Here is a 19,177-nt window from a genome sequence, read left to right as displayed (position 1 = left end):
GAGACGAAAGCGCTCCTGACGAATCTTCACGAGGTAAATATGGCACGATTCAAAAGATTGCTCACTTGAAAACGTCCCCGGCTATCCCCTTTACCAGTCAATATAATCTCAATGCCTTGCTCTGACAGCCTAGCCATTCTCAAGAACAATCTACAAAGCGTGTTGCCCTGGAAGATTTGAGATGTGTGCATATCGAGGAAAATATAAACAGCTCATTGGCAACGATCGGGGCTGCTCTGAAGACCAGAGCCGTACCCGGTTGGAAGACTTGCAAAGGCATCCTTCTATGCTATAAAGACAAGGAATCTTAAAACTGTCAGAGACGCTCTTCAACTCACTTTTGGAATCTGCCTCATTTACTACCGTTTTGAAAATTTAGCTCCAAAGAAATATGAGCCACGCAAATTTTGGTCACCGTAGATCACTAATTAATTTTTGTAAAATTATTCCGAAACACGATTACTAACGGTAAATTCGGAGAGTGGACGTCTGTACACAGCCTACTTCCATTCTTCCCTGGAGCGCATAACATTTTATTTAAAGTTCAAGTAATTTTTTATTAGTGTGGAAGAAAAGTGAAGCAAATTAGCCGAAATCGTCTTTACTAAGGTTAAAAAGCTCATTAACATGCTTTGAGACACTTTTCAGCAAAAACGCAAAAAAAAAAAAATAATAATAATGAAAAATAAAAAATAAGGGTCAGGTCCATGGACTCGGTCTAAAAGGGGGTTCCTTTCCCCTAATGAGTCTATTTGCAATTGTAAACATTAAGCGATTTTCACGGGTACCTTATCCGCGTTATTGTAAATGAGCAACTGGCTGCAGAAACATTTACTTGTTTTGTTCCGTACTTGGCAAATTAAAAAACTACCTCTTCCAAAATGTATCACCCTACTTCTGCGCCATATGGTATTCCGAGTAAACGCTTAAGGAAGCGTCTTGTTATACTATAGATTCAATGTAGTATCCTTTGTGCAATAACAGTAGACTCGCAATCTTCGTACTAGATTTATCATTTTGGCATGTGATAAATTAACAACGTTATCATTGGAGCTTTTTTCATACTGGGGTGCATCCTCAAAACAGACAGTCTAAGACATTCAAGGGCTCATTTCTCAACACCTCTTCTAATTCTAAATCATCGGACGGACATCAATATCTTCTCAACAGAAGCAGATAACCCCTGTGCTTTGTTATTTATGCTGAGCTTACCATAATTTGAATAACATAACAAGCACACAACTGGTGATTTCTTATGCTTAGAACTTGTGATTTGAAAAGACAGACACCCGCATCACACATATGATTGTTTGACTCAATTTTGACAACTGTTTGTGATTTAAGACGGCTCTGTTTACCTGCCTATGATAGTACATTTGTTTGATGATCAAAAAAATATAAACTTCGATTATATGCATACAGATCTTTAACTGTTAAGAAATGAATAATGAGAGACATAATTTCTTATACACGATCTAGCTAATTTTCTTCCTAACAGCCTTAGTCTTATCATACAGTCTTACAGTGTCTCCACGACGGAACTCTCGAAATTTCGAAGAACTAAGCTTAATATTAATTCTGTTGGAAACATGTTAAGTGCCTTCTACTTCTCATCAACTTGTCGTTTCGCCAGTTATCAGTTCGCAGACATCTCGGGTCAGTTCACCAACGTCTCATCGACAGTAAAAGCAGCCTCACTATTATCCCTTGGCCTGTGGATCAAACCCCAGAACTACAACTGAAGACAATGGCGGATCGATCACTCAGCAAAGACGATAAGCCAGCCTCATTATTCTTCAGCTCGTCCGAAAAATCTGAAGTAGGTTTCACGAACAATAGAATTATTTATTTAAGAGAGAATTTCAGTTTAAACTTCACGAATAAACTAAAATTAATTCACGAAGGGAACGTACAATTTAAAAGCAAAAGTAGCTTTAGCTTTATACAATTGTTTTTTTTTAAAAGCACTCAACGTATGATTTGTCGATGAAGAGTGAAGTGATTACGATGCACAACCCAAATGAAAAGCGTTAGACTAATATTTACAAACTTTGAACTACCGGCCATGATAGTGACGCAAAAGAAAAAAAAAAGGAAAACCGGGCGTTAATTACCAGGAAGTGAGCTGAAACGAGGTTGTAGGTTAACTACTAGGTCAATGGGATTGCTTTTCGATTGAATTTTGAACTAGATTTCCTGTATTCCTTTCTCATGGGAAGATAATTTCTTGTTTCATTACTTGTGGAAAAAGAGAAAGGAAAATTGGACTAAGAGAGTGCAAAAAAAAAAAAAAAAAGGTTTGATTTTGAAAACGGCAGATTGAAAAGAAAAACGGGAAATGACGAGAACTGAACTCGGGGATGAGATATGCGAACTGCACATGGAATTGATAACGGAAATCGGAAAGGGAAAGCGAATGTTGGATAAGGAGATGGAGAGCCTTTAATTCGAAGGAATAATTGAGAAATGAAGATACAGTAAAACAATTTAGATTTGGTGGAAATTAAAAACGGTAGGAAAATCGCAAAATAAGATAAGAATCGGGAGTAATAAATTCGAATTATAAGTTGCAGTCCGGCATTCTTAGATCCGTTTCCGGTTTCTCGTTTGTCCTTTGAATAGACCTTTTTGCAGATACGGCGGCCATTTTGATTTCTATTGTTTCAACTACTTACTATGGGGTGCCCAGGGGGAAAATACATATTAATTCGCCCCCTGAGCATCCCATAATGTCTTTCGAAACAATAGAAATCAAAATGGCCGCCGTATCGGTAAAAAGGTCTATTAGAAGAAGATATTTCACCGCTCAGTGTTCGGAGCAAAAATGGCCGTTTGTTTTGTGGAGAGCAAGGGTAGAAGTGGGTGTGGCGATTTTAAAGGGGTGAATACTTTAACATCTCTTCATGAATGCAGAGACGACGTTTCTGCCCATTTGAAGCGCTTCCATCTTTCCAAAGAAAACTAATTGGTTGAATGTGAATTGACTCTGTTTCGTGCCACTTCGGCTTTTGTGAAGAGAAAGTCAAAGAAATGCTTGTGAGCCCGAAACATCGAAGAAGTCTAGGAAAATACTGGAATTTAAGAATAAAAAGTAGCGATGTAAAAGAATAGCGTTTCGACGGCTCCATGCCATCATTCTTAAATTCAAATAAAAAACTTTAGGTGAGTTCATAATGTACTGAAATGTACGTGTGAAGGTCTCTGCGCATATGATTGCTCCCTCATACCCCGATTGATAAAACAAAAAATAAATAAATAAATAAAATAAAATAACATTCCAAGCGTGGTGCGCTTGAACTGTCAAATAAAAAGTTTGCTTTAATGGAGTCAGATTGAGTGTTAAGGAGGCTGAAGGAGGCTCGAAGGGGTTTTTAGCTGCGCGCGCGATCGAGTAACCTACACACGCCATAACTAAGAAACACGCGTCAGCAGAATGAATCAAATTTCTACCAAAAGTGGCGCATGCAACACACCGGAAGTGAAAATACGGTGTAAAATCGCGCGAAACGGAAATAGAACCTGCGGAAAAAGTTGTCTCTATCTCGAAATTTTGCGAGGTGACATATCTTGATTTTTTGCATGCACGTAACATTCACGATGGCACTTTAAATAAAAAAGTTTCGGGGAAATTAATCTAGTACAATTTTCTGTAGACTATAATATGCCATTTTTCGATGTATCTTATATTCTACTAAATAACTTTTTGTCATACTCTCTAATGAGTTAAAGAATTTAGGGAGATTTCCAACAAAGAAATAAAAACGGTAGGTCACCGACTTAGTTTTTCAGATAATTTTCAACAACTGAAGTTGAGAGGGCCTTTTTGTTGACCTGGTGTGTTGCCGTGGTAACCGATATGACGTCATAAAAGCCCTCAAAGTATTACCCAACAATAGAGTTGCAAAGATATTTATAGTTTGCCTACACTATGAAATATCCTTCTTTGGTATCTTTCATCGTTTCACAAACTCTATAGCAACAAAAACCCTTTCGAGCCTCCTTAAGTGTTGGTTTTTTGTTTTTGATGAAGAGTATTTCATAAATTAAACAATCCAGCTTCCGACGGCATTTCTTGAGGATCGTAAACTGGTCACGGAGATCTTTGTTCCTCAGTTTGTGTACGTCCCGCAGGTGTTAACCAATGACAGAATGCGCGCTGAAATAGGTGTCGGCATGTATAGCCCACATAATCTGCATCACACAGATCACATTTGTATTCATAAACAACGCATTCTTCGTTAATAAGAGGTGGTTTGGGCTCTGTCACTTTGATCTCATCAGCAATTTTCTTGCTTGTAAACACTGGGCTGTTAATCGGAGACACTGGGCTGTTAATCGAAGAGCTGTCTTCGTACTAAGTCTGCTGATCGCTGATCTTTAAAGGGTAGAATAATCCGAACGGGTTTGTTAACTTGAAAATCAAGTGCCTGTTCTTGGTCTTGTGACTCAATGAATCTGGTGATTGTAGAATTAAAGATTAATTAATTTCAGAATTAATTCTTGTCGGTATCCTGATCACAAGGGAAAACGAGAGGCGACGAAAGGGGATCGCGTGTTCAATGTGAGATTGGCTAGGGATGGTTTTGAAGTTTTTGGAATTTCAGTTCCAATCGGGTCACGCGTGTATTATATAAATTTCGATAACTTTGGATGTTGAACGATGTAATATAATGAGTTAAGAGGTCTATAACAGGGTTGCGTCTGTGTGCCCTTTCACCTTGTAAATACTATCACCATCATCTTTTTTGCAAGAGACTTGAAGATTATGTAAACACAGACACGAACACATTTAACCATTTTTCACCGAAGGCGAGGTGAATATCGGTGAATCAACACCTCTACAAAACGGCTTGCAGTAATTTTGAAAAAAACCGCTTAGGTGATAATGGAACGTTTTCACTCACGTGACTAGCATCCATATTGGATTACTGAAACAAAAAAAGTATTTTTGCATAAAAATATCTGAAAAATAGAGTTTAAATCCCAGAGGATTAGTTTGGTACACCATCATGGCCGCCATTCCTTTGTTTTGGAACACCAACATGGCCGCCGTAACGTCAAGTGAAAATGCTCTATAGCGTAAAAATCACTTCAACGGCAACCAATCAGCGCTGAGAATTTTCAATAATCTCCTATGTAATTATACTAAGATTTGATTAATTGGCATTCCAGAAATAGCATAAGCAACAATCTAACCAGTAAGATAATAAGACAAAAATATTTTGGGCTAATGTTGCTCCTAAATTTTGATTCAATGTTTGACGTACTTCTTTCGTTGATAAGACAATTTCTCGCAGTTGAGACTTGAAACCGTTTTTCATGACATGATAGATTTAATTAATGCATACATCGTATTTTTTTTTTATTAAGGACGTTCGCGCCAATTGTTTCTGCGTATCCTTATTGCGCACGCAAATGCACACGCCACGTCATACACGAGCGCGCGCGCTAAGTAATAAAATGAGAACTGATAGGGCAAAAGGCCATTGCTATAGCTTTGCCTGGATTTAACGGTCTTGGACGTTCGGTGACCCCTATTTTTCTTTCCAGAAACGGAATTTATTTACAATTATCTCCACGTTGTCCAAAAATGAACAAAAAATCAATGTGGGAGGTTCAAAAAATTTTAAGATTTCTGCTCGCGGGACATCAAATCCTGCCATCTTGCGGCTGCAAGGCGCGTGAAACTGTGGTCGCTAAATGCGAACTTGATCTTTAAGGGAACCTCACCAGTTGACTAAATTCACTTAATTAGTCCACTTAAACAATATTTGGCAGAGAAGATTTCACTTCAAAGATTTAATTGCAATATATTTGGGTTTACAGACACTGGCCTTTTTCGATAACGAAGCCCGATTTTGTCACATTTTGGGTGTTTTTCCGGACATGTTCTCTCCAAAACGAAGTCGGTGACCCCCCATTTTTTTACATTTCTGACATAACTAACTCATCATCTTACAGTGGTAAAGTTTCAGAAGAAAATCAATGTTGAAAAAATTTCGCGCGAACGTCCTTAAATAGAGCGGTGATCCAGCATGAAGCATGCAGGGATCACTTTTCCGTGCGTTTTTTCTTTCCAGCCATCTGTAACAGCTGCCGAAAATCGCACAGTAGTAGATTGAAGACTGAATGGCTGTGGTTGAGAACACCGAAAAAAGAGATAGAGCACGTGGATGAAGAGAAAGATCCCTGTGATAGACCAGAGTTTTCAAGGTACTCAATGTTCACGAACCAAGTTTCTATTTTAAGATGTAGAGAGCTACTGGCAAAAATATGCCATATGGCGAGGCCATTATGTCTCATGATCAAATTATCTTCAGGGCAGTGCGCAAGACCCCTCCCGGAATGACCGCTTGCGAAGAACATTTTCAAGTTTGAAAGTGCCAGTGGGATCTTTCAGATCGAGTGCTGGGATTATTACTGATTTTAATATTTACCTGCTTTGTGTTATCCAGGAAACCAAAAGAGGAGGCAAGTTCCGTAATGTTTTTGTCGTCGGCATTAGAATTTGAAACACCCAGCAGAGATCCTCCTCTTTGGACAGCAGGGCAATGGCGTGGAAAGAATATTGAAAGCTCGTCAGGTGAGAAAGCCGAGCACGATGTGATAAAGGTCTACAATGAGGCGATGACAAGAATTGCATCACTTACTGATAGAAAGATGAAGCCTCTTACATTCAGGCTTTGGATCAGATGGACGAAGGATGTCGCACTTTGTGCAAAGTTATCACCCCAAAAGGCAGCGAAAAGTTACTGCAAGCTTATCAGGAATCGAAAACAGACGTTTGCTCAAATAATAATGAAGTAACGGCCTTAATTGCAGGGTACAAACAAGCACCAACAAGAAGTTTAAAAACCCAGATTTTAAGCATATATGCACTGCGTGGATGACTTGAAACATTGCAGCGCTAGTGCAAAGTGGTGAGAAGAAATTCGTCAGAAGCTGAAAAATGGTAAACGCTACCTTAAGAAAGAGTTTAGGATGCACTGTGAAGAAGATGGGAGTCGTTGCCCAGACCAGTAGTGTAAATATTTATGTCTCAACGACCCCAGAACACCTAGTTCCAGGAAATTTGTGCACACGAGCATGAAGTTCGATGTGCGAATTGCGAAAGCTTGAAATCTGTGATACAAGAAATCTCAAATGAAATTGACTAGCCTTTAATTAATTTTAGCAGCGAGGATCAGAAAGAAGACCTCAAACACGACCATAAGCTGGCCAAAGAAATGATATTTCAGAAGAAGTCCCATCTTATTGGAGCTGAGAACCAAGAGAGAGCGAAACAAAACGTGCTAAAACTAACTTTGCACCTGTTGTAATGGACTAGGGCATGAAGCTCGTCCAACTCCAATACAGAGAAAAAACAGTCTGAGTGGTTCGAGAAGAGAGGGATAAACTGGCATGTTAATTGCTTCATCAGCAGGAACGCCGAAGACAAAAGCCGAAGACAGTTGCTCCCAAGACTGGTTCGCTGTTTGCGCAATACTGAAACACCTTCTCGGTATCATCAAAGAGAACAAGGCGAGCATAAACCAGGTCGGCGGGCGAGCTCAAAATCAATTTTGTGTTGTAGCGACACAAATTAAAATAAATAATTTAGAAATAACTATCTCAATTTTAAAACATTTGTACCAAACCCTTTTGATGGAGACAAAATGAAGGAAAACTATTTTTAGTCGAGAAAACTAGTGGACTGCATTTAGCGGGACTGCCACAGAATTTTTCAGCCAACACAAAAAAATCAACTATAATTTACACCCGCCTCTCCAACTTGCAGTCTTACAGTCTTACAGTATAAAATATTTAGGAATAGTTATTGATTGTTTTTTGTCTTGGCATGACCATATTGATTATGTGAATAGTAAAATTAGCAAACGTTTAAATATTGTCACAAAACTAAAATGTCATGTTGCAAAACATTCTCTTATCAGTATGTATTATGCACTTGTATATCCTTACCTTACCTGTGGTTGCGTATTGTGGGATAATAATTATGAAACACCTGTAGCTCAATTGGTGAAGCTATATAACAAAGTAGTTAGAATCATTAATGACGTACCACTCCGTGATTATATTACTCCTCCTTACGTAAACCTTGGTCTTATCAAGTTCCCCGACACTGCTGAACTTTATATCTGCCTACTATTTTATGATCACATCTTAGACTGAAAGCCGTCCAATTTCACCCTATCCCGTGTACCTGAGCAACAACATATTTACGGCACTCGTATTGTATCCTTGCAGCATCTCAATCTCGGGTTCTTTAGAATTAACTTAAGGAATTTTTGCCCAACAGCAATTGTATGTTATTCCTATTTCTATTCGTCGAAAACCAACAAAGTGATTGCTTAAAAGAGCTGTTTTTCAGAATTACTTTGCTCAGTATTAATCGCTGTCACACGAACTTTTTAAAATTCATCTTCCTTTCTGCCCCTTGTTTCCTTTATATATAGTAAACTTTCCTTTCTTTTCTTAACAAAAATGTAATAATTAAAAAGGGCATATAATTGGTCCAACTATATCATGCCCTTCTACACTCTTCCTTGTTCCCTAAACATTGTGACTATTTTACTTCATTAGTTAATGTTAGTTCACATTAAACAAAATGAAAAAAAATTAAAAGTTTTACATCAACAACCTCATCCCATGTAAACGTCACTACACGTCTTATTATTAAAACTAGAAAACAGCCTACATCCAAATGCACCCTACCTGGGCATATGTTATCCTCTCAATTAAGGGCTTTTTTTTAACCTTGAACTGTTAAACTGTTAACTAGTTTAGTCTCCCAAGTTTCCTTTTCAATAGATTTGGGGCAGTCGATATAGCTTCGCTGTTTCAGTTCCAAGGGTAGTTTACGGGTATCAACGTCATCGAGCTTAATGACGATCAAACTGTCATCTCTCCTTTCTGTAAGTCGACGCAGGGCATACTCGAATTCACTTTCACAAAAACCGCTGCTAAAGAAGTTCTTGGACACTACAGCAACTGTTTTTTTCGACGCGTATACACTGTTGACCATATTCTGTCGATAAAGCATTCCAGGAGTAAAATCTCTGAAGTGTATACAGCACTTTAAGCCAATGCTTGCCCTCAAGAGTCGGAAGAAGAGTTCCTTTAACCCATTCTTCGTCCTTTGAACTGTAAATGATGAATGCGTCGTATTCAAAGAGCAACGCTATAATGAACGAAAAAAGTAGTGACATTCTTGTGAAATTAAATGTTTTAAACATACTTCATTTAAACATGGCTTTTTGTGCAACGGTTCAGCCTGAACGGCGACGCCATGTTGTAAAGCTTTAAAGATGCATGCTGGGACTTTTCTTTCATATGAGACGAGTTATTTCCTCATGCAATAACACACCATAAACAATAACAATGGCCTATGCTCTGGGAGGAGCAAAGGGCCAAAGTAATGTTTATTGTTCTCATGGAACAAATACGTGAAAGACTGAAAAAACAGATTTATTTTCAGTCAGAAAAAAAGTGATAACCTCTTACTAACCGAGCGCGAGGGCTCGAGGTCTTGGCAGCGCGGATCGAGCGCAGAGAGGTCCGTACAAAGAACGACCAAGGGCTAACATTCCCCAGTTCGGTCCCGAGCACGTGAGGTTGTTTGTTATATGGTATCGTTTCTTTGAGCGATAGGACACTTCTCCGCTTGGTCATGTTCATAATCTTCGTCTTTCACCAGCAAACTTTGAACGGTAACCTTTTGCATTTAAAACTAAATGCAGCTTGCTACAATTGTGCTGTTGTGATAAAAAAATTAAACTCCGCTTTTCAAAAACTTTTTTGTGTTTCACTCAACTCGAGTAAACCCCCGACTGAAAACCAGCCAACCAGAGTGCTCCATTTAGCCTGAAAATTGCTTGCCATATAATAATACTACTGAGTGTTGTCATCTGCATTAATAGACGCTGGGCATAAAACACTTACGTTCTTGACTAAAGCCTGAAATGTACTTTTCCCCTTCTAGAAACAAAACAATAATGCCTTACATACTCCGTCCAGCACATATTTCCAGACACTAAATAAATAATATATCTATAAATAAATAAATAAATAAATAAATAAATTAACGATGCTTCAGTGTATATGGAGATAAGGAGATGACTCGGTCAACTTTACGCCTAAACACACCTGTTCTAAAATCCATCTGTACTCATAAGAACAATATGAACTTATTGACTGAGTACGAGGCCCGGACGGGAAAATATTTGGCCCGCGATCATGGCGTACCGTGTGCCATGACCGAGGGCCAAATATTTTCCTGTCCCGGCCCGACCTAAACTCAGTCAATAAGCATTTTATCATATGGGCTCTTTTCACTATTCACAAACGCTCAGATTATGATGTTTGGACAAAATAAGTAACACAAAATTGCAAGAAAATTTATCTAATATGTTGTTTGCATTTGCTTTTTTGGTGGTAAACAACTTGCATATTTAAAAGCAACGTAATTGTGTAAAACTGCATCGCACGAGGAAGTGCGTGTTCATAGCAGGTAAGGGCCGTACGGGCGTTTCCGGCCCTGCTCGCGCTAATGCGTACGGCCTTCATACGGGGATTTTCCCAATAGTTTTACAATGAAAACGCTCGATAATACATATTTCTTTCCAAGAAGGTGCCTGGGATTGCTCTAAATTAGTCCGCCTTGTTAGTGCTCTACCCTTCTTGGTAGACCGGATTTCATTAATTTACCTCTCCATCGAGAAAGGAAAGGAAGACCTCTGCTATTTTCTCGTCGATGTTCTGTCACGCGAAACAACAATGCAAGGTCACTTGCACTCAGCCGCCATTGGGCAGGCGTTAGAATTCAAACTGGTTATAGCGAGTTTTAAATCGGCTAAGAGTTTAATTATTCGTCCAATAATCGATGAGATCCACGCAGAGGGTTCCTTTCCTACTTACTAGAGAGAGAGATCAAGGAAAGCTCTTCCAAGCTGGGTAGTATTGATCCTAACAAACCGATCAAACATACCTGTTGATCTTTTCTTCCTTCGGTAGTACCAAAGTAAACTGAAACCCATTATGGCTATCGCTGAAGCTGCAACGGTGACCGCAATAACAATTGTAGTGTCGTGGTCTGAGGAGAAATATGCATGGTAAACTTTATAAAAGGCCAGAAGTGTGACAACTACGTTAATGCTTCTGTTTGAGAACACGGATCCATGTGTACTCTTTAAAGCGAACTCTTGTTTTTTTGTTGTTAGTCCTTGTCGAGGACAATCCTAACATTTCCGTTAGTGGTCATAAAATAGAACGTATTAAATATTGTGAGCTGCTTGGAGATCACATCAATGCACTCTTAAGATGGACGGTCACATCAAGCACACAGTGTCTGGATGTTACACTACTTTATCGATACTAAGGAAAATGAAATATCTTGCTAAATACGAGCTCAGAAAGCAACTAGCAGAAACATTGATTTTGTCAAAACTAGACTATGCCGACCTGTTCTGTTACCCTACTACGCCGTCTCCGAGTTCAATTTGCAGCTGCAAGTTTTGTACTCGGTCGTTATGCTAAAAACTTTCAGGCCGTACTTAAAGATGTATGGCTCCCAATTAATGAGAAAAGAGATATCAACCTCCTGAAATCATGGGACTGGGCCAAATTGTCGAAAAAAAACAAAAAAAACAAAAAAACAAAAACAGGAATGTCAAAATGAACTGCCCTCAAGCACCTCTAACTCCTAAGTTAACAACAACCCAATAACAATAGAAATGTAAGTAAAACCCTTGCTCAATTTGCATCTCGAGACAACCTGTTTTGCAATCATGATATTAAAAGTACTGGTGTAATTTTGAACGGCCGTAATTTTAACAGGAATATATACAATAATTAAGTTCGATGAAATCTGTAGGGGACAGTTTGTCATCTCGCGCTCCCCACCGTACTCCCCTTTGTTAGGGGTCACGTGATGTCAATACCATGCGCTATTCGCTTGGTGTGCGTTGAAGGCTTGCTTGTTTGTTCGCTTTTTGACCTGTTTCATCGCCATCGATGATGAGCATAACATAAGAGATTCCCAAAAATATGTACGTCTCCGTTTTTAATCTCTTGTTTGTAGGTATCGGTTTATCTGTAATTCAGCTTTTTTTGTTCGAATCACAAGCCTTTCTTCTTATTATTTTTATTTCAGCTGTACAGCCTGCAACGACGAGTATTATACTTTCAGTGACAAATATTTGTCTGTGGTTTTGTTCAACATCGGAAGTACAGATATTTGAGAGGACAACCTATGTAAAGGGCTTGATCGTCGTCGTGCAAAATCTTGGAGAAATTCAACTCTGCAGAATTCCCCCACTCCGCCACGGAAGAAACATTTGGGATAAAACACTTGATGAACTGCAGCTCAAGGAATTCGAACTTGATTTACGTAATAACGTGTCCAGGATGTGGACATAATTCTATGTTTGACTCCAAGTCGAGTGAGATAACTCCCGTCGTCGAAGCGAAGCGTGCTGCTCTTGCTGAATACAAGTGCTAACCGAGTGAGAGGTCCCTCCAAGCAGTCAGAGCTGCCAGGAGAAAAGTGCAACAGACCGCCAGATGATACGCCAACGAGTATTGCTAGCAGCTAAGCGAGACTGCAGCTGTAACAGGGAACATCAGAGAGCTGAATGAGGGAATCAATAAATCTGTAGGTCCCACTCAAAGTAAGACTCCCCCTCTCAAATCATCCAGCGGGGAAGTGATCACCGATAAAGGCCAGCAGATGGAAGAGATGGGTAGAGCACTAACCACAGTTGTACTCCAGAGAGAACGTAGTTGCCACTTCTGCTCTTGACTCCATTGAACCTCTGCCTATATATTATGGAGGCACTAGATACGGAGCCAACGTTGGGAGAACTGAACAAGGTTATTGACAACTTGGCCTGTGGCAAGGCACCAGGCATCGATGGAATCCCACCTGACTTGATCAAGCGCTGCAAAAACATCCTCCTGCAGCCACTGCATGATGTCCTTTGTCAGTGTTGGAGTGAAGGGGCCGTACCACAAGACATGCGTGATGCCAAGATTGTAAGCCTGTACAAGAACAAGGGTGACAGAAGCGACTGCAATAACTACAGGGACAATTCCCTCCTGTGCGTCGTAGGCAAACTCTTTGCCCCCGTCGTGCTCCTGCGTTTCCAACAGCTAGCCGAACGCGTCTACCTTGAGTCCCAATGTGGCTTCCGAGCAGAACGTTCCACAGTGGACATGATATTCTCTCGCCGTCGACTGCAGGAGAGGTGCAGAGAACAAAAAAAAGTGTTTGATTTTGTCAGCAGGGAAGGGCTCTTCAACATCCTTCTGAAAATTGGTTTCCCCCCAAGACTACACAGCATGATCAGGTCCTTCCATGACGATGTGAAGGCAACCATCCAGTATGAGTGCAGTATGTCTGAGCCATTCGACATTAAGAACGGTGTAAAACAAGGTTGCGTCCTTGCGCCCACCCTCTTCGGCATCTTCTTTTCTTTGCTGCTGAAGCATGCCTTTTTATACCTCAACCGAAGGAGTGTAACTACACGCCAGATCAGATGGACAGTTGTTCAACCTTGCCATACTGAGAGCAAAGACGAAGGTGTGCGTGACCCTCATCAGAGAAATACTTTTCGCTGACGACGCAGCAGTCACCTCACACACCGAGCAATAGCTACAGTGTCTCATGGGTAGGTTCTCCCAAGCCTGCAAATATTTCGAACTCACCATCAACTTGAAAATGACCAAACGTGCTGGGCCAAGACGTGGATACCTCACGTGTCATCACCATTAACAACTATGAACTCGATATTGTCCACAAGTTCACTTACCTTGGTTCCACCATCAGCAACAACCTGTCCTTGGATGCCGAAATCGACCAGCGCATCGGTAAGGATGCAACGATTTTGGGCCGACTGACAACTCGTGTGTGTAAGAATCCCAAATTTTTACGTAGACAACATTTGGAAGAGTACGGGACAAAGCAGTAGGAACAAGGCCAAAATAGATACGACTGGGCTCAATCTTTCGTCGCATCGCACTGCAGCGCTTTGCCAATTTGGATTTTACATTGATCTTTCTTCTTTTGCAAACTTTCAACACGAGTGAAATGGAAATCTTGGCTAGCTTTTACCTACTACCATTCAACTAGATACTAGTTTGGATGCTCTCTAACTCTAAGATGTGAATGGTAGGCCATGAAACTACTTCAGGTGGCAATTTCCCTTTTAAATCGTCAGGCCTGAAGTTGTCAAAAGGTAGCATTCCAGTCGACGAGATGGCTCAGTCGCAAGAGCACTGGACTTTCATGCAGGAGGCCGCAGGTTCGAACCCCGGCTGGCCCAGTACTGAGGGTCTTAAATAACTGAGGCGCCGGAAAGTGATAACATCTGTAAATCGTTAGACTCTCTAATCTTCTCGATGGGCCCCGCTAAGAAGCCGATGAGGATCGACTCCTGTTAGAACCGGAGGACTCAGATTTTCCCCGAGTCATCATTGATAAAATATATTTCTTCACCCACTGACCATCTCCATAAGTACTTTAAGTGGTGTTGTTAAAATGTCCTACCTAAAGTTGATACTAATGTTGGCGAAGAGTCTTCTGAAAGAACAAAGGAAAACAAATGGCGATTAAAATGAAGAAATCAAAGCTGATACAAAAGAACATGTCTCGCCCCTCAAACTGTTGGAGAAGGTGTTACGATCTGGCCTTTGAGTGTAGGTGTAAAATGACAGCATGTCCGCACCAGCTATCACTAGTCTCCTATAGCTAAGAAGCCGAAGAGGATCGACTCCTATTAGAACCATTGACCATCTCCTTAAGTGAGTGGTGTTGTTAAAATATCCTACCTAAAGTTGATACTGGTGTTGGTGAAGAGTCTCCTAAAAGAAGAAAGGAAAACAAATGGCGATAAAAATGAAGAAAGCAAAACTGATACAAAAGCACATTTTCCTGAAAACGTCCACGAATTCCCCATTCATATCACAGGCGGCCCACGATCTGCAAGTCCACAAAAGCAAATGACCATACTTTCGGGTCAATATGCATGGTCATTTGCTTTTGTGGACCTCTCCACCAGACGATGATTGCTCTTTTTCCTAGTTGGGCCGAGCGCGTCTACTGGTCCAGTAGTCTCTCCCTCAATGGAAGGATTATTCTTAATTGTCAATTTGCTCCAAGTGAAGTATTATCGCTCATTTTGGACACTGAAAGCTTGATGGGGGCCATGGGAAATGAACACATTTCCTTTAAAAGTCTCCAATGTCAGGACTCGCGGGACCCGCAGGATTCGAACCTGGGAGCGTTTCATCAATAACCCCTCCCTTTAACCACTAGAATTAGATTACCACATCGCTAAATGCCAGAATATATATTTTTAATATGTCAACATTTTTTTCTTCCGAATGCCGCTGTAAACGTGTATTATCATCCGATAAGAAACAAGTTTAAACAGGATAAAATGTAGGTTACCAAACCTCAAGAGTAAGCTAACCATTTTAAAATCAATCAATAGACATAAGCACTATTCAAGAATGATTTCATATATACTAGTTAGTGTTGGTAAATAATGAGTACAATTAACAGCTAGTTGATATTTGGTGGTTACGTGGATAAAAACAGTTCCTTCAAAGTGGGTGCTCCCTCCAGGTTCAAATCCTGTCCAAGGGCTGCTTTTCCTTTTTTTTTTTTTTTCTTATCTGCTACCACAAGCACTGCGACAGAGTAATCTAAATGGAGGATTATACTTCATTTGGAGCAAACCGACAATGAGGAATAATCTTTCATTTGAGGAAGAGGTCGTGTTGCCAGTAGTGACATACAAGGATGAAATGGCGCCGAAAGCTGGACTATGTGGGCTTTTGAGGATGGCTAGTGACTATGGAAAAGAGCTTGGCTCGGATAAGTTGGCAAATATCGAAGGTAAAATTATCCTAGCGTAGCTCTGCGAGAGAAAAATTATCGTTCGAAGGATTTTGTTCGCAATTTTGGTTCAGATTCGGGGGTTGCTTCGAAATAACGCCTTCTACTTTGTTATTTTATTGTAAAGGGCCATGTCAGTGTCTAGGTCATATACGTCAAATAATAACGAAATCGTCTTTCAGACACTATAAATAATTACCACAAGACATGTTTGAGGTTTGGCGACTTAATTTGGGAAGAAAAAGTGCCATAAAATCAATCTCCGAAAGACAAACGAAAAATTACTTACACGGTATTTGGGTTAGTACAATCATCTATTAGAAATGGACATTTGGAAGCGTTATTTTGAAACATTTCGGGACAGGAGGTCCGAAAAGTTGTAATTTTGGCGTCAAAATAAAGCCCAAGAAAATCGAGCTTAAAGATTTCGCGGGCAGTTCAAGGTCTGCTGGATATCTCCGCCCCCAACTTGAGGGCCAATTGTGCTAAGCCAATCAGCGTTCTGACACGTGCTAAGGTAGCAGTTGGCGCTTGAAGGCTGTCAATTGACACCCGATCCTTTCACGTGTGATTGACATGATACGACATGATAAGTCAAACATTTTTCGCGCGCAGATTATGGCGGGAAACAAGGAAAAGCGATTTTAGCTGTTCTAAAATTAATTTTTCAGATTTTTTGTTTAACATGCTTAGAGCAATTAGAGCAAGACGCCCAAATTTAACTTCCAACGGGACCTTAATTTTATCGGTCAAAGAAGTATGTAAAACAAGAAAAGAAATGTTTACCTTCTTGGGAACAGTTCTGTGGAACTCTTTTCAACCTTGAGTAAACTAATGATTAAACGAAACAATGCATTTGTTACTGTTAATTACAAATTGAGTTACTAGTCTTGAATCAAGGGAATGAGGTATTTAACGATAACGGTAAAATGGCGATTGTGCCAATTTAATTTGATTTAAATGAAAGTGACTTCAAAGCAAAGAAAAAAAATCCAAAAAAAATCTTGAAATTTTAAAGCCTATAGAGCGTTTTCACATGACGTCAAGGTGGCCATGTTGATGTTCGAAAACAAAGAAGTAGCGGCCATGATAGTGTACCATACCAATCCTCTGGGAAGTGAACTCTATTTTCATGTAAATACTTTCTTTTGTTTTAGTAATCCAATATGGCTGCTGGTCACGTGAGTGAAAACACCCCATTCCAACGCAAATATGTTATTTTTTTTGTGCAAAAAAATGGGCACGGATCACAGGAAGGAATACTTGGCTTTCACATGATGTCACGCCCGGCAATGACATTACGGGTGTCGTTAAACAAAGAAACAGTGGCCATTTTGGTTCCCCAAGCTCATCCTCCGGCAATTGAACCCTTTCGTTATGAAGTATTTTCTATTTTTTCAGTTAAAAAAAAACCTGGTCACGAGTCACACGAGTAAAAAATAAGAATATGCTCCATGAAGAGAAAAATGTTACAACCGTCTAACAGCCTTTCTGAATTCACTTCATTTTAAAACTAGATCGATATGAATTTAATTCATTATAACACTTACGCGTTAAATTATGGGTCGTAGCATTTGGGAGAGGAGTTATCTGCAAACAATCAATGAAAGAACAGTTGACGACTGCGCTGTATAATGAATAGAATAGAGTGACAATAGGTAGTTTTCACTTTACGTCATCGCTGCCACGTTGGTGGACCAAAACACGAAAGATCTCTGAAGATAGGATACAGCTCTCTACCACCTCTAATTTCATTGGATCACTTTAGGACGCCGCTCTATTGTTTTTAGAGTTAGGGTGCATTGTTTCTTTTGTATTGTTCTTTGTGTCCATCGTTTTCGGAACCAATCCCGAGAGCCGTTGTAATAGCTGGGTACTGACCCGATCTCTTAGTAGCTCCTTATTATGGAACGCCAACACTGTCATATGTGTTTCATTGTGTTTTATACGCAGAGGTCTCGTTGTTATATGTAGTGCTTTTGCGTTTATATTGAGCAATTCCCCTCTTATATGTAGTCAATTGACAAATATACACTGTGCTAAATTTGTCTCACGCGGTCTACTTCTCATTATTTGATATGCTTTCTTCAATATACGCAGCGCATGTTGCTTTATGTGATGACGAGCAGTGCATTTTCTAATATTTGACGCAATACGGTGTTCTGTAGGGTGCTTACACCACAGGCGGCCCAGACTCGGGGGGTAAAAAAATTATAAGGATTTGTATGGGAATCTCGATTACAAACTGAAAAAGATATTTACATGCGAAAGTTCTCAATAAAACAGCCGTACTATATTGTCCTGGTGACTTTCTCCCTTTTTGGGTAAAATCACTTATTTGCTCTCACCGTATCGAGGCTCGAGTGAACGGTTGACCAGCCGTGTCCAAATGTTGTAAGTGAGCCTCGAAGGACTTTGAATATTTGAATATTTTTCGCTGTTTCTCAGCAATGGATGCTCGGTGGACCTTGACACGAGGTCAAAGAGAAGTAAATTTATCCGTGTGGCTATCGCCGGAGTTTGAGCGTGACTGATGCCGGAGAACTTCAACTTCAACTTCACTTAATTTTGCACTTGCAGTTTGAATTACAATATTAACATAAACAAAAAGAAAATGATACATATATAAGAATTAAAGGTGACACTGGTCTATAGTTTGTGCATGGAGGCTAAAAGGCTAAAAGAAGGGCGAGGTCAAAAACACTGGAGGGACGGATTACTAAAGGAAAGAGCTAGAAGAATTGTGGAAACTTACGTTTAATATTGCTGAGATAGAACATAGTTTTAACACTTCTGGAATTGTGGAAACTTACGTTTGATATTGCAGAGATAGAAAATAGTTTTTAACACTTTTTGAGAAAGCATATTGATTTAGATCTTTAAAGTTAAAGTTAAAGTTAAAGTTTCTTGTCAAAGATCAATTGCCATAAACGAGATCATTTGTTTGCCAGTATTTGTTTTTACTCGAAATTTGTAAAGATTTTGATTGGCCGCATACCTGGTGTTATAATTGTACGTTGCTGGCATACTGGAAAAAATGGTCGAAGAGTTCTGGCAGAATACCTTTGTGCCATGCATGTATAAATTTGAGAGCATGCAGGCGATATACATTAGTTATCGTTAACATTTAAAAGATATTAAGTAAAGGTAGTGCACTATCGGTATTTTGGCCAAATAGAGTTGCAAAGAACATTAACCTAATAACATGATTTTGCTTAGTTTGTAATTTTTGGAAATTAGTTTTGCTGGTGCTGCCCCAGGCTACAATAGCATACGAAATAT

The 19,177-nt window shown here is 39.8% G+C and overlaps 1 protein-coding gene across 2 annotated transcripts in view; it reads right to left on the bottom strand.

Annotated features, from left to right (window-relative positions):
* Positions 1-3,265: 3,265 nt before the first annotated feature.
* Positions 3,266-19,177, bottom strand: part of LOC137993735 (uncharacterized) — a 29,986-nt gene continuing 14,074 nt past the window's right edge. The window contains exons 8-15 of one of the 2 annotated variants that reach the window (XM_068839727.1): positions 17,446-17,485; positions 16,682-16,726; positions 14,824-14,856; positions 14,543-14,572; positions 10,985-11,089; positions 9,940-9,975; positions 8,713-9,178; positions 3,266-4,455 (exon numbers count right to left, since the gene is read on the bottom strand). In XM_068839727.1, coding sequence (XP_068695828.1) covers positions 8,961-9,178; positions 9,940-9,975; positions 10,985-11,089; positions 14,543-14,572; positions 14,824-14,856; positions 16,682-16,726; positions 17,446-17,485 — 507 coding nt within the window. In that variant the 3' untranslated portion in view covers positions 3,266-4,455; positions 8,713-8,960. Of the gene's footprint in view, positions 4,456-8,712; positions 9,179-9,939; positions 9,976-10,984; positions 11,090-14,542; positions 14,576-14,823; positions 14,857-16,681; positions 16,727-17,445; positions 17,486-19,177 lie in introns of both variants that reach the window. The other variant, XM_068839726.1, reaches the window with a different exon arrangement.

This window comes from Montipora foliosa, chromosome 2 (genome assembly GCF_036669935.1).
Source record: "Montipora foliosa isolate CH-2021 chromosome 2, ASM3666993v2, whole genome shotgun sequence".
Taxonomy (NCBI): Eukaryota; Metazoa; Cnidaria; class Anthozoa; order Scleractinia; family Acroporidae; genus Montipora; species Montipora foliosa.
Note: the sequence above shows the minus strand (reverse complement) of the source record. Positions and strands in the feature narration are given on the sequence as shown.